Source organism: Urocitellus parryii, chromosome 12 (genome assembly GCF_045843805.1).
Source record: "Urocitellus parryii isolate mUroPar1 chromosome 12, mUroPar1.hap1, whole genome shotgun sequence".
NCBI classification, from domain to species: domain Eukaryota; kingdom Metazoa; phylum Chordata; class Mammalia; order Rodentia; family Sciuridae; genus Urocitellus; species Urocitellus parryii.
Window position 1 is genome coordinate 43,917,965 of NC_135542.1, and position 17,050 is coordinate 43,935,014.

The window sequence follows — 17,050 nt, forward strand, 5'->3', positions numbered from 1 at the left end:
ACTCAGGATGAGCTTCACTATAAACTACTGACATGACAGGAAGTGTCTGCTGCTCTCTTGCTTTCCCTTCCTCTTTAAAAGTTCCCCCCACAGAAAGAAAGGGCTTAGCATTCCTATCATTCCACATCCTCTCCTGCATGGACTGAGCTAAATCTAGAACTCTGTCCTAAGGGAGCAGATTCTCTTCTCTTTTAAAATTCAACTTGAGAAGAATTGTTTAAATCCCAAAATAGCCTTTATTTTAGTTAACATCATACTAATGTCCACTATATAGCTTTAGTTATGTAAGACGCCAACATTAAGGAAAATGGGTGAAAAATATACAGAAAATTATTGTACTATCTTTGTAACACTTCTGTCTAAATTTTTTCAAAATAGTTTTTTAAAATTCAAATTTAGATATCAAGAGAGAGCGATTCCTTGGAGCTATAAAGTATGAGGACTCTATAAGTACAGAAACCAATTTGGTACATTATTATTTCTCTTACGAGAAAACAAAGAACATAAAGATAAGATCTTTGGGAAATCACCTAGAGAGGCTGCCAGAAAGAACCACATACCCACAGATACTGGCAGTGAATCTCAGATGTAGAGAATACAATATTATCTCTCTCTCTCCCTCTCTTTCACACACACACACATACACAAACAGAAACTCGTACACATGAAGACACAGTGACAAAACTAAACTGAAGAGGAAGAAAGCACACACTCCTCCAGAGACAATGAGAAAGAACAGTTACATACCCACGTGGGTCACAAGGAGAGAAGGAAGGAGGAGAGCACACACAGAGAAGTATAGCCAGTGAAGAAAGAAGAGTGCAAGAGGTGCTGCAGAACAGACCCAAGGAAAGGAGAGGGAAACAGAGGCCCAGAGACAAAGATACACACAGAGACAACCAGACAAAAACAAAAGAGGCTGCGGTTCCTTAGTCTGATTCCTCATGAGACCCAGCTATACTTTCTCCCTGCAGCTTCCCAGAAATATGTTCCTACATCTTTATGGTAAACATCCTTTACTAGAGCCACCTGAGTAAATTGTTAATATTTATGTTTTAGCCAAATTACCTGATTTAAACAGAGTCAGGTCCAGTGACATATGCCTGTGATCTGAGACTCTGGAGGCTGAGTCAGGAGGAGTACAAGTTGGAGATCAGCCTCAGCAACTTAGCAGGGTCTTGTTTCAAAATTAAAAGAACTGGGGATATCTCCGGGTAAAGCTCTACAGGGTTCAATCCCCAGTACCAAAAAAAACAACAAACAAAACACACAAAAAGTGATATGTGTACACCTGTAATCCCAGCAGCCGGGGGTGGGGGTGGCTGAGACAGAAGGATAGCAAGTTCAAAGTCAGCCTCAGCAAAAGCAAAGTGCAAATAAGCAACTCAGTGAGACCCTGTCTCTAAATAAAAAATACAAAATAGGTCTGGGGATGTGAGTCAATAGTTGAGCGCTCCTGAGTTCAAACCCCAGTACCCAGGGGAAAAAAAAAAAAAGATATGTTCCTGAAAAACTATAACTAATGAGATTTTTATTTTCCTGATTGATTATATACAAACAGAAGAACCACTAACAGAAATAGGACAGAGGAATGGCCAATAGCCTGAGATATGGAGAAAATAACTATTTTATTTCATTAATGACCATTACTACTAAGAATTAAGTTAATACACCTCATGAAAACATTTTCAAAATAACTACATATATTTGTTCTATCTACATTACCAACATATCTCTTGATTAACAAACATCTACTTTATTATGTTCATTCCTAGCTATTCCTTCCATTTGAAAGCTATTTTTAATATATTTGGAACTTTATGCTCCTACTCTTGAGTTTAATAAATACAAGAAAAGTTTTTTTTGAAAAAGTAACTTTTATGAAATAGGCCTCCTAATAAATGCTCAAAAAAATTTTGCATAAGGAAACAGGAAAAAGCAAGCTATCAGGGCAATAACTTTACTGTCTCCCCCTTTGTGGACTTTGCTGAGGCTGAATTTGGGCCAAGAACTATACCCAATGTCTATAAATACAGGAGACTCCAAAGTAAAAATAGATACTATAAATGAAAGTTCTTCCAGAATGACAACATGTCACGAGCCATCCATGGGTTGAGTATGGGTCACCAGGCATTAAAGCCTAGTGGATAGAAACATCTGGTGTCTGGGAATGACCAGTGGACACTTTTTCTGGTCAACTGCCCAGGGACAGTGTGAATTTCTATCCTGCTCTGCCGTGGCCCACACAGCACCTGAGATGGGTGTGAACTGTTAAGATGCCAATCAGCCTACTGACTCCAAGACATCAAGAAGCAAGACTCCACCCTTGAAGCCTTATCCCTGCCTTTGATGTACCCCCATAAATAAGCCACCAGAGCCATCTTTCCTTTGTCTAGTTCCAGCCCCCATGTGAACTAGATCTATCAGGGGCTCTGCTTTATGTAAATATACTTCTGATTATTTGTGTTTTGTTCTTCACTAATTAACTTAGACTTAATTAACTTAAGTTTCCAGGTGGCTTCTACCCTCCTCAGCAAGAAGAAGCCCACAATGAGACGCTGGCCGCTGCCCCCATTAACAACATAAGCAGTACCACAATAAAAATTTGGTTTCTTTCTCAATTACATAAGAATCTGAGTACCCAATGAGAGCCGGTAGCAGCATACTCCAATGGAAACAGCAACAAGACAAAGTTAATGTAAAAATATGATGCATCTGCTCTCTGGGTACTGAGTTCCTTACAATAAATTCCATATCCTTAACTAAGTAAATTAATAGCAAAAAACAGAGCATGAGTTTTTGTCCCTCCATAACCATGGCATAGCTGATATTAAAAACATAACAACTGCAAATATCCCAGGGCCAGTGAAGCTAGTATTAGAAAGGCTGAGAGTGGAAATAAGGAAGTGAATATATTCAAGCAAGTGACCTAAGGCCTTGTTACACATAGAGACATTTTCATGTGACAAAGTACATTAGGAGAATTCATTCACTGACCCCACACCACTGCAAAAGGTTGGTGGATAATCAGAGGACTGAATTCCAGGAAGTGTCTCTAGGCAGAATTCTCTGGCATCCCCTAACCATGTTAACCAAGTACCTCCAAGAAGAATTAAAATACCCATGAAAAGGGAGCCTACAACCTGGAAGGGGCACAGTGTTTGAGATGGAGGGAGAGTCTTCAGGACAACCTCAAGCTTGTGCCAGACTGACAAGCTCCAGGCAACACAGGACAGCTGCAAAGGCTCTAGATGTGGAACACAGAAATATGCACAGAGTTGAGAATCCATTCTCCAAAACAGTGATGACAGAATCAGAGTGTATTAAGCAAAGGAACTTTTACAGATACCAAACATTTCAAAGAAAGGATGATAAAAAGAACAGAAATGAGTTTGGAAAAGCTCTGCTTTTAGCTCCATTTTAAGATAAAGTCAGGAAAAAGAAGACTAAGCTCAGGTTAAAGATTTTTTGCTGTTATTAAGTCTGTTTTCAAATATATTAATGTTCCCCACTACAGGCAGTCACGTCCTTTAAAGCCAATGATTTGTGTAAGTTAGTATATGTATTTTTTAAAATAGTATTCAGGACAGCTCTCAGTAAGAAGTTTCTGCTTTAATCCAAGTACTTACCAAAGGAAAAACTAAAATCTGAAGTATTTGAGACATAAAACATTGAACGATACATAAAAACATCATTTCTTCCTGAAACTTTTATTTAAAAGAGTCACCTATTATCTGGCTAAGTAAATGAGGTGACTGGACACCTAAGAAACCAAGTTAAGTATAATTAAAGAGTTGGGACCATTTACTTAAAAGTGTTAAAAATAATGAATTTTTTACTTCAGACATGATTTTATTTAGAGGGAGGAGGAAATCAGAAGACTTTATTGGGCTGGGACCCAAATAAGATAAATGGAAATGGAAGAAACGATATTAGAGAATTGACATCAAATAGCTCTCCTCAAGGCCACATAACATGGGAAATGATCTTTTGTATATCTTTTATTCTCTTGCATCAATTTGGAATCCTAGCTTAAAGTTAAGATTCCTCTAAGGCTTTTGAGCATACAAAAGCTGGCAATCCAGATTCATATCCTACTCATTCTATTTTTGAGTAATAAAATAAGAATTTAAATCGATACCAACGACAAAGAGAAGGAAAATCTAATACAGGACAAAAAAGATATCAGTATTAATTATCAAAGCTTCCAAAGTTCTGGGCATAGAATGCATGAGAGAAAAATGAGGAGCCTCAGGCTAGACGAGAACATAACAGTTTGGGACATTTTAACTGTTATGAGAAACAAGAATCCCCTCAGAGATTTCTGGGGTAGTATGAAAGAGAATAAAAAGATCACCCTGGAGAGACAGCTGCTAGTGGCAAAAGGCAAATGATACAAACCTGACATAATATATGACATAATATATGGTTATATACTACGAGGGTAATACAGGACAAAAAGTAATATGAACATAAAGCAAAAAGACAGTCACTACTGTGATATGACCACTGTGTATGGGTCTGGATAAATCTACAAAGAGACTTATGGTGATTATTGTCCTCAAATCAAACTCACTGGACAAAGGAAATAAAAGCAGAATCAGAGTAGAATTCTTCCCAGAAATTCTTAAAAAGCTAGATAGAAACTTTGTGCAGAAACACTTGACCAGTCACTGACTTTGCTCTCACCCCTATCATATTAACATGGCCTTGCTGATGCTGGAGGTTGGCTCTATAGCCAGGAAGGTGTAATGTTTATAAATATCCCTTTATTAACAGAATACATAGATCTATCATTGCTACTGATTCCAAAGAGGTAACAGAAGCATGACTGTAGGAGGACAGACAAATGGCAGGAAGTTACACAAACTATCTGAAAGCTGAAGACAACAGGCAACAGTGGGCCACGTTGGCAACAAGGGGAAGAGAAAGGAATGAAGATATGGAACCTCTGTTCCCATTCTGGGAAGGCACTTTATGCCCATCCAAGTCTACATGAACTGGGAATCAAAAGCAGCTCTTTCTTACTGAAGGAATGAAAACACAAAGAGAACAAACACTTACTTCTGTCCATCTTTCACAAATCCTTTTAAAGAGGATCCTCTATTAGTAGCGACTGCTTTTCCACCAAGACCAACTATAAGAGCTGTGAGTACTGCACTCTTTCCACCTAAAGAAACAGGTGTTGAAGAAATCACATTCATTAAAAAGTTGACTTCTACAAATTGATATAAGACTACAAAATGAATTAGTCTCATTCAAAAATGTTATAATTCAATCTTCATTTTCTTCCAGTATCAAAGCAGCAAACTTAAAGATTTGTAAAAATCATGAAATATTTAGCTGCCACTATTAGGAAAAAAATTAGTTTATTTCAGGAATTAAGTTTCTGTCACTAATAAGGAAGCGCAAAGAATAACTATGATACCTTTCCAATCTGAAACTCACTATATTGTCTTGGCTCATCAACCTTGTACATGAACTTATCCCTCTACTTAAATAAATATGCTTTATGTAACTTTAACTACATTTTAAGTACAATTTTTGCTTTTTCCACAAATTCTCAGACATCAAAACTATTTTAACATCTTTCAAATATAAGTTCCATATGTACAGGAATTGTCTCTTTCATTCAATGTTGTACCTCAGTTTCAGCACAAAATAGATTACCTACAAATCTGCTGAATGAATAAATGGACTTAAATAGGAAAAAAAACTAGCAAAACCATAAAGATGTTTTTATATAACATTTTGATATTATTCCCAACTTAAGTATTCATTTTGTAGCTTTCTGAAAAGTCTTACTTCTATCCTAACAGATATAAAATATCAAAAGCTCCAATTTCAAAATCTCTAAAAATTACTCAGAATATGGCAATCTTTTCTGAACTCCATGATCAACAAAGCTAACCAATTCATCAGCCCATTATTTTCCACAATATACCCAAAATTAGCCAACATATATACCAATGATTAATCCAAGTTACTTCCTGGAATGACTTTCAAGTTCCTATTCTAACTCTCTCTTGCTTCCTTTTCTTTTATTACCAAATGTACTACCTCTACCACTTGCATTATTTCCCCTTTCTATTATGTTTAATAAGATAATTGTTCCAAAGGTTTAAAAAAAAAAAAAAAAACACCTAAGTTCAGAACCCAGGAATCTTTATTTCTTGTCTCATGTGATCTCTCTAGCACTGCTCCCTTTCTCTGTCCATGCCCTCTTCTTAAAAACCACTGACTTCGGGCTGGGGCGGTGGCTCAGTAGTAGAGCGCTCACCTAGCATGCATGAGGCATTGGGTTCGATCCTCAGCACCACATAAAAGTAAAAAAATAAATAAATAAAGATATTGTGCCCACCTATAACTAAAAAATAAACAGTAAAAAAAAAAAAAAAAACTAAAAACTAAAAACTAAAAACCAGTGACTTCTTGACTAACTGGAGAAGAGAGAAAAAAGAACAAAACAGACACTGGAGCTACACATGTCATCTCCTATGCCAGCCAGCACTGTCCCCAGGTTGTAGACTATGGCATGCCTCCTCTCCTTATGCACTATTTTGGTGGAGCTACCAACACCTGGCACCTTGCTGGCCTAACACAAGAGCTGCCTAAGTAAGTGGTCTTTCTGTCTCCTATGTTTCCCCATTTCTAATCTATCCTACACAATGTGGCCAGTTTGTCTCAAAATTCTTGGCTGTGTCATTCCTTTACTCAAAGTTTAACTGGCTCTAACATCTGAAAAACTCCAAAATCTTAATTGTGACATTCAAGATCCTTTTTAGCATACTCTACATGTCAGAGCCAGCTTTTGATGCTCACTATACATACCACCATATAAGGTTATTCACCATTCCCCATACACATCTTAGCTATTCCTCCAAACATCTGAGGATGAGCAATCTTTGCCTGGAACATTTCACCTTCTTCCCAAATGAGACATAAAGGATCTATAATTTTCATTCAAGAATCAGCACATACATATACCACTGCCACATAAGTTTCCATTGGTTACAAAAGTAAGAATTATTATTTCATGTTTAGATTCCCAAAGCACTTCTTTATGCTCTTATAATATTTAGACAAGGGAAGATACAAGGCTGCCTCAATTTCATTGAGGATAGCTTGTCCATTCTTCTATGGTGCTGATTTCAAGGTAAAGAGATTTTTAAAATATGCAGGAAACTGTTGGGTGCAGTGACCCACATGAATTAAATCCCAGCTACTCAGGAGACTGAAGCAGGAGGATCCCTTAAACCCAGGAGTTCCAAACAGGCCTAGACATAGTTGAGAGACTCATCTCAGGAAAAAAAAGAAATATTTAGTCCTACTGCTTAAATAATGTATTTAAAGTTAACTCAATATATTCTTGAAGTGTAGGATGACAGTATCTACTGAGAATATTCATAACCACAAGTTAAAGACCCATAAACAAAGTATTTATCAGTAGTAAGAGTTATCAGTTTCAAAAAGTGAATGCATTCTCAAAGTACTATTCAGTCAAAAGAGGAGGGTAAAAGCACTTACTTCCATTGTTGCCAACAACAAAGTTGACGTTAGAACCAAATTTAAAGGGTCCAAGCATTGAATGGCACATGAAGTTTCTTAGATGAATACTCTCAATTATTCCAACTTCTGCTGCAGTCTATTAATTTAAAAAGGGGGAAAAAAGTCTAATTCACTCATTATAATCATTCAAACTTTTGTTGAAAGACCAGCAGTATTATCAATAAAAAAAGCTACCAGAAGTGAATAATGGTAATGTCAATTAAAAAAGATGAAATTAAATGCTAATCTTTTATGAGTCACCATTAATTATAGAATTTTTTAAAAATATAATAATTTTATCACAAAGTTAATATTGTCATATTTATTTATTTGGTCAGATAATTTTTTGTTGGTGGGGAAAATCTGTTCAACACATTTGTTTTTATTTTATGGTTCATACAGCTGGCATTAAGTCTCTAAGAACTTTACCTTGTCCATATCCCAAAGAGTTCTCCCACAGTTTATTTCTAAAAATTTTAGTTTCATGTTTGTATTTACATCTGATGCTAATTTTTATCAATGTACAACTGCTACAGTAACTTCTGTAGAAAAGGCTACCTTCCCTTCCATCGAACTGCTTTTGCATCTTTATGTAAAATAAATTCACCATGATTTGTATTGGTCTATTTCTCTGTTTAGAATAGATCCTCTTATGTTCCAATGATTAATGTTTTCTTTTCCAATACCAACACCACATGATCTTAAGCTACATAATGTCTTGAGAGTGAATAGACTGATCATTCCACTTCATTCTTTTTCAAAATTGTTTCTCTAGTTCCTTTGACTTTTCACATAAAACTTAAAAAATAAACTTTTGTAGATGTAGATCTACAAAAACCCTTGCTGAGATTTTGATAGGAACTTCATTGAACTTGTATATAATTTTGGGAAAGAACTGATATTTGTCTATGTTGAGCCTTCCAACCTATAAATATGTCTGTTTACTTAAATCTTTGATTTCATCAGCACTGCATAGTTTTTGTCACATAAGTCCTATACATATTATATTTGCTGTTACGGTTTGGATGTGAGGCATCCCCCAAAAGCTCACATGAGTCAATGAGAGAGGGGAAAGGATTGGGTTGTGAGAGCCTTAAGCTAACCAGTGGAAAAATCCCCTGGTGGGATTAATTGAGTGGTGAGTGGTAACTGAAGGTGGGTAGGGTATGACTAGAGGAGGTAGAACATTGGAGGCATGGCTTTGGGGTATATAACTGTATCTGGCAAGTAGATCTCTCTCTCTCTCTCTCTCCTTACTGATCATCATGTGAGCTGCTTCCCTCTGCCACATTCTTCTGCTATGATGTCCTGCCCCACCTTAAGACCTGAGGAATGGAGCCTGCTGTCTGTGGATTGAGACCTCTGAAACTCTGAACCCCCAAATAAATATACTTTTCCCCCTCTATAATTGTTCTGGTTGACTCTTTTAGTCTCAGTGGTGAAAAAGATGACTAAAACATTAGCTTTAGACCCACATATTCATTTTTAAAGACAATTTTTAGAGCTGTTCTAGAAACTGAGAGAAAGATACAGCGAATTCCCACATGTCCCTTCCCCTGGACATGCATAGCTTCCCCCATTATCAACATTTCCCACTCCATCGATACATTTGTTACAGTTAATAAACCTACACTCACATATCTGGATCACTCCAATTCATAGTTTACATCAGGGTTCATTCTTGGTGTTGTATATTCTTTGAGTTTGGAAACATTATATGTACTGACAATGATAGTATCATAGAAGTGTTTTCCCTGCTCTAAATATCCTCTGTGCTCTCATCCTTCTCTTAACCCCCAGCAACCACATACCTTTTGTTCTGCCTTTTCCAGAATGGAAAGTTAATCATATAGTATGCAGCCTTGCCAGATTGGCTTCTTTTAAGTTGAAATATGCATTTTCATTTCCTCCATGTCTTTTCATGGCTTGATTGCTCATTTGTTTTTAGTGCTAAAAATTACTCAACCACCTGAATGTAGTATGGCTTACTGATCCACTCATCTTCTGAAGGCCATCTTCTTTACTTCCACGTTTTGGCAATTATCAATAAATTTTCTACAAAAAACTGTGAGCATGTTTTTGTGTGGGTATCAGTTTTCAACTCCTAGGGTGTATGATAACTGGATTGTATAATAAAAGCATATTTATTTTGTAAAAACTGTCAAACTGTTTTCCAAAGTGGCTCTACTATTTTGCATTCCCAAGCAATGAAGGAAAGCTCCTGTTGCTCTTATGTTCTTGTCAGCATTTGGGGGGGGTGGTAGTAGTCCGAATTTTCATCATTCCAAAATGAATACACTGATACCTCATTTTAATTTGCATTTCCCCAAAAGATTTCTTTTTTCTTTTTAAGTGATTTCAAATGATATTGTATTTTGAATTTCAATAACCATGTATTCAATGCTACTATATATAAAAATACAATTTTTGAAAATATGCTCCTTCTAATTTTGTTAAATGAGCTTATTAGTTCTAAGCTTTTTTTTTTTTTTTTTGTAAATTTGTAAATTCCTTGCGATTATCTATGTAGACAGTCATAGGGACAGTGTTATTTACATTATTTTTCTCCTCTCCAACTTCCATATCTTGTTTCCTTTTCTTGCTTTATCAGGCACTGTATAAATCTTCCAGCACAATGTTGAATAAAAGTGATGAAAACAGATACTCTTTTTTTCTCTTAAATATGTACTCTTTTTTTTTTTTGACCTTTATTTATTTGAACCCAGTGCCTCATACATGCCAGGCAAGTGCCCTACCACTAAGCTACAACCCTTAACCCTGATAGTCCTGTTTTACTGCTGATCTTCAGCATTCAATGTTTCACCAGTAAGTATGTTGTTAGCTGCAACTTTTTCTCTCATGACTACTTATGACATTAAGTAACTTCCTTCTATCCCTGTTTTTCTAAGTTTTAATCATGCAGGAATGTCAAATTATGTCAAACACTTTTGGCCCCATCCACTGCTTAGATCATATGCTTTGTCTTCTTTAATCTATAATATGCTGAATCACAAGGACTGATTTTCAGATACTGATCCAGGCTTGCATGCTTAGAATGTATTTCATAATGTATTTTTCATATTTACTGTTAAGTTCTATTTTCTAGTAATTGTTAAAGATTTCTGCATCCATATACATGAGGTAAATGCATGTCGTTTTTTTGTTCTTGCTTTTGTTTTTTAGTTCTTCTTTGTCTGGTTTTGGTATCAAGATAATGAAGTGAAGTGTTGCCTTCTCTTCTGTGTTCTTGAAAAGAATATGCAGAATCCATGTTAATTCCTACCTAAAATATTTACTACAATTCTTGAGTGAAACCAACTGAGCATGGAGATTTCTTTGCTTAAGTAGGATATTAAAGTTTCTCAATAAATACAGAGTTATGCAAATTATCTCTTGTACACCAGCTAGGTCGTCATCGTTTTTCCTTTCCAAAAAACTAGTCCACTTTACCTAAATTTTCATATTTACATGTATAGAATTGTATATTAAAACTGTTATAAAAAAATTATTTGCTTATTCTTTCAATCCGTTTCATGTCTACAGGACCTGCAGTCATAAGCCCTATTCCATCCCTGATATTGGTAATTTATATCTTTTTTCTTTTGTTGATCTAATGAAGTTTGTTAATTTTATTCATCTTGTTTCAATATTTTCTGTATTAATTTTTCTAATGACAAACTTAAGAAATAGAAAGTTATTTTCTTTTGGCTCCTTAAAAAATCTTACTACTTTTTCCTGATAATGATTATGGAATATGGACACAAATGGTCATGAGAAATAAGCCAACCAAAAAACAATTTAAGCTGGGGGTGGTGGCACACGCCTTGTAATCCCAGCAGCTTGGGGGGCTGAGACAGGAGGATCATGAGTTCAAAGCGAGCCTCAGCAAAAGTGAGGTGCTAAAAAACTCAGTAAGACTCTGTCTCTAAATAAAATACAAAATAAAGTGGGAATGTGGCTCAGTGGTTGAATGTCCCCGAATTCCAATCCCTGGTAAACCCCCACCAAAAAAACGTAATTTTATAATTTTGCACTTACCAAAGTAGAGGTACCATTAGTGAAAGAGACTGTACATTCATCTTCATCACCATCTTTATCAAAATCCTCCAGTTCTTCTTGTCTTGGTCTTTTGGCATTTTCAGGAGAGAAGAAATTTTCTTCCTTTCTTTTGGCCATCAGGTCTGAACAAATATTCATAGTAACAATGAGATAAATCAAGTACAGCATCCATGTGATTGATAAACATTAAACTTAAAATAAATACACAAAGCTTACTAAATTTTAAGTACTATATCCACCCATTTTACTTTAAAAATTAAGTACATTAAAGTCTTCCATACTTGATGTGGAGGAAAGGGGTCACTGAATCAAAAAAATAAAAGCTGGAAAAGGCAGGAAACATTTTCCTGTACAGCGTCCAGAAAGAAACACAGCTCTGCTGACACTTATAGCCTGAAAAACCCTGAGTGGGACTTATGATCTCCAGATAGGTGAGACAATAAATTTCTGGAACCTTAAAAATCATTACTTGCATCCTCTCCATTAGAATGTTACTACAGAATTACTTATGGCAAGATTTTATCAACATATGCCCATCTGAACGTTTTTACTCTTAACTCACAAAAGGTAAAAACATTTTATTTGTGAAACTACAGTTTTTGGTTTTCTACATCTACTATGTAGAAAATGGGGATGGCATAGTCCTTCTTAAATTATTCCAGAGCAAACAACCAATTCTTAACAAGTTATAGAGTAACAGCAAATCAGGTAAAACTTTTGATTTTTATACTATTTTCCCAAAGAAGCTTATTTTAAAGCAATGTTGTGCAGCATTAGAAGTTTCCTTAACCATTACCTAAGTAGTCCATTTTGGTTCTCTTCTTTGTCAATACACTATAAAATGTAAACCTAGAAAATTAATGTTTTTAAATAAATACAAGATTTTTGCTGAAAATATTAAGTGACCAGCTAATCCAAGCTGATTGTCTGTGACTGAAATTAAACTTTATTACTACTCTATTACTCTCATTTTCTCTTTATAATACTTTAATTAAGTCTCTTTAAAGACTTAAGATGATAAGCACGTAATAATTGTTGTTTGCTGAGTAAATAGAGGAAAAAAAACAATATGTATAATCAAAAATCTCTAAGATGTAATAAAAGAATAAGAGGAATGGTTCTAGGATCAATTCATTTTGTTCGTCCAATACTAGACCACAGCAGTCTTGCCTGTACCACGTACTTGACTTCCCTCTCACCCCCAGCAACAGTAAACTAAGTAAAATTTTCTCTCTCATGCATTTGGTCTGAAAAATTCTAGTCAGTCCTCACTAAGAGATGATAGATCTATTTAATGATAGACCAAGAAACCCAGTCTTAAAAGGGTACAAATGTGCTGGGAAGGAAGGAGGCTCCTAGAGTGGCATTACAAAAAGAACACAAAGTAGATATGAAGAAACAGGAGATTCTGGAGGAGGAATGCAAGAGAGAGAATAAGCAGCAAAAGACACTCCTATGCAGTGTTTATTTCACTTTTTAGTCCACTACTTTTCAAAGTTATATAATGACAGACTCAATTCTGCAGAAATAACAAAGATGTATACATATTTTGGAGTACCTGTTTTGGAGAATTACCTTTGTCAAGTCTTGACACTATGATAATGAATGCTTCATTAAGCAAAATGGGTAGCTTGTCCCTCTTTTTCAAGCTCTATATTGTCTTCTGATGCATCACATTTTAATATTTTAAGAAAATGAGAAAGAACTACACGTAAGCTTATTCAATAGTGAAGGCCTTTTTAAAGCTAATTTTATGAAATCATTCCAATTTTTTTCTTGTATTTTGGTTTTTACAGGTTCACAATATCCTCCTGAATTGCTATTTTATAATTTGATTTTTAAAACATTGATAACATAGACTCAAAATTATTACTTACCTTACATCTTATAAAATTCTTATCTGTAGTCACTACTTCATGCAAATTTTACTGTTTGAGAGCTGTCTTGAACATTTTTTCTCTAAACTAGTTCTTTGTGTTATCAAACTTTTCTTTAAGGAGACATTTAATGATAATTCACACATTTTTATACAACTAAATATAAGGAATATGCTGGTGCTCGAGTTTAATCTCTAAATCCTCCTTCCAAAACACAATTTTAAAAAGCAACTGGAGACTTCCGCTTTCAGGAATGTAGAATAGAGGTTTTTTTTTTTTTCCCTACTAAATGCAATTAAAAACTTTGAATGTTAATATATAAAACAAACTTAAGAACGTTCTGAAAGATGAAAAGAAAACATATATCTAGACCAGGGACCCGAGAACAACACAGCAGTGAGTTCTGAGCTTGTGTCATGCCTTAAATATCCCAGACTTTGAGGGATTACTAACCGGGAAACACATACAGGTGCCAGGAAAAAAAAAAATAGCCCTAAACAAAAGCAGGTCCTCTCTACCCTTTCCTCAATAAAAAGGATAGTGTAATAAGACAGAACACTCTTAGGCAAAAACCGCCTTACTCCTGTCAGATACCACTGAAAAAAACAAGGCTCCCTCTCCACTGATGTCAGCAAAGCTCAAGCCTGAACTCTGATCCTTGAAATGCTAAATAAAAAGCAGCATCTCTGCACCCCAAGGGACATAGAGTCAGAGAAGGATAAGCAGAGCAAGCAAGCAGACGAATTGGGGGGCCAGGATAATGGTGTAAGAGACCATTTAAAGGGTCTAGACTTACATAGATAGCAGGCAATAACAAGGTACTGTTTACTCTTCTTCCTGTTGACTGCTGTTAGAAGAGGCCTAGTGAAAAAGTAGGACTTGCACAGATGTGGCGAAACCATCTTCACTGCAGTGTCACTGGGGACCATAGGGGGAATGCCACCCTAGCCTACAAGTCAACCAGCTAAAGAAATAGTTCTGGTTAAGTTCTAGATCTGACTCTTTCTCTGTGGCCCAATACCTAGGATGACAAAGGCTATGTTCTCCTAAAAGGTACTAAAGACCTTAAAGGGTTTTTATTTAGATCTATCAACATTTATCATATTAGAAATTACAAATGAGAAATCTATACAACAAAGAACACAAAAGTACACATTCTATCAGCCAAAGCAATGGCATCCATCGCATGTTGTATTATCTCTGGAAAACTCCAGAATACACTCCAAAGTAAATGAGAGTGAAAAAGACAAATGATGCTTTACCATTATTATGAAAATATTTTTGACTCTGTAGACCTCAGGAAAGAGTTTCCATGGATCGATGCACCATATTTTGCAAATTGCTGCTGCAGAGGATACTACAGGCAAATCCATGTTATAGTGCCATACGTGATAAAGTATAGCTAGAAAGCAATAAAGTTAAGAGTGGTTGGGATAAAAGGGACCACAGAACGACCTGCAGTCTTGATATTGCAGAGAGTGATCCAGCGACCAACAAGCATCATCCAGATGCTTCCTGGGCACTGGGTAGATAATCAAAATCTCAGGCCCCACCCTAAAGCAAGTGAATCAGAATCTTCAAAAGACTTTAGGTGGTTTATATAGAACATTTTTATAAAGTTTGAGAAGGACTGTGGGTAATCATGTGTAAGAACCTGGGCTTTATTCTATTTTGAAGGCAATGTAAAAACCTAATACATTATAATGAATCAAATGCCAATTAAACACACACAACCCAAACAAAATTTTTGAGACAAAATTACCATTAAAGCCACATCTATATAATACTCAGCATCATTCTTTGCAGATAATTTATTTATTTTGAATCTCTCATAGAAGCCAAAATTTCAAAAATCAAACATTTTTCAAGTTATTTAATAAGAATCAATGTACATTAGCTTCAACTTCTTGCTAATTTACATTTCTCAAAATACTACCAGATTATTATTCTTAGCAACACTTTCTTCTCTCTAGCCCATTCTCTACTCCCTTTTCAAACACTGAACAGTAATTTATTTATTACAGAACCACAAAAAGATACCATTACTTTTTGATTTTCCCAACATTTAGACAGTTTTTAATAACACTTAATATATTATCTGACATCAGTCGACTGATTTTAGTATTTTATCATTAGAGAACAGTGGTTTTGCAAGCCAAATCAAAGGAGAGAGATGTACTAGGTTAAGTATGATGAAACTTCTTATAATAAATGTTACAATCCATACCATATGGAATGTCATACAAACACTACGTGACAATTTTTTTTTTAGTTGCTGTTGTTGTTTTAGTTGTAGTTGGACATAATACCTTCATTTTATTTTTATGTGGTGCTGAGGATTGAACCCAGCATCCTACAAGGGCTAAGCGAGCGCTCTACTACAGAGCCACAACCTCAGCATCCCCCCACCCCCATGATGGATGTTTTTATTTGCTGGGCATAGACTGGGATTTGCAGTTTGCAGTTAGGTTGCCAAGGTAACCTGAAATCTAACAGACACTGAGGTTCCTTCCTTTTAGAATAGGGATCACTTCGTAATTTAATAATGATGGATTTTCAAAAACAGATATGAATATCCTGATGTTCTGAGAGTTAGATAGAGGTTAAAATAGTAAAATTGTTCCCAATGGGATAAAGAAACATAACTGAAAACAAAATTCTAAAATATACACTCAAAAAAGAAAAAGCTCCTCTGGGGATTTTCAATATGTAGATAAAGCTCATTTTAAGTATTTATTTAAAATTACAATTAAAAAAAAATCTGAATTAAGGGACACATCATTTCTCCTTTATAGGAAGCAAGTACCACCAAAGTAGAGACACTGAAGATTGATTAAAAAATAAGTTCAAAACAAAAATCAATAACTAAAGGTTTATTATAGCACGTAGATACATAAGAAATTTGAAAGCTATCACTTGATTTTTTAACAGAGTTATAAAAATCTAACTTTCTAATTTTAGTAACTAATAATTCATACTTCTGTCTAGTTCTGTAAGGAGATTTAGAATTATTGGGAGTTTTGTTTTGTACTGGGGATTGAACCTGGGGGTGCTTTACAACTGAGTTACATACCCAAATCTTTTTATTTTTTTATTTTGAGACATGGTCTCGCTAAATTGCTGAGGTTTGGCCTCACACTTGAAATCCTCCTGAGTCACTGGGATTATAGGCATGCACCACTGCACCAGACAGAATTATCAAATTTTTATTAAAGACAAGTTACTACTATTTTTGAATCTGCCCCAGCTTGTGTTTACCTTATCCCCAATTCCACTCTTCCCACCACAAAAGACACATTCATTCTATACTAAACAACCTCATGTTGTGTGTGTGTGTGTGTGTGTGTGTTGCTGGGGATTGAACCCAGAACCTTGTTCATGCTAGGCAAACACTCTAATCTTGAGCTACACATCATCAGCCTCATAATCTCATCTTTAACGTAAAGAATTAATTAAGTATATTGATTGGAATATGAGGTTTACTAGATAATAAATAAGTATGCAACTGTAAAACCTTGTTCAGTCCATTCACCAAAAATGCAAGATCAGCAAAACTGGGAAGTACT

General features: G+C 35.4%; 1 protein-coding gene across 2 annotated transcripts in view; it reads right to left on the minus strand.

The window, feature by feature from the left end:
- Smc6 (structural maintenance of chromosomes 6) overlaps window positions 1–17,050 on the minus strand; it is a 74,747-nt gene that overhangs the window by 54,793 nt on the left and 2,904 nt on the right. For both annotated transcript variants that reach the window (XM_026403371.2, XM_026403452.2), the window contains exons 2-4: window positions 11,587–11,729; window positions 7,528–7,645; window positions 5,065–5,170 (exon numbers count right to left, since the gene is read on the minus strand). In XM_026403371.2, coding sequence (XP_026259156.1) covers window positions 5,065–5,170; window positions 7,528–7,645; window positions 11,587–11,724 — 362 coding nt within the window. In that variant the 5' untranslated portion in view covers window positions 11,725–11,729. The remainder of the gene's footprint in view (window positions 1–5,064; window positions 5,171–7,527; window positions 7,646–11,586; window positions 11,730–17,050) is intronic.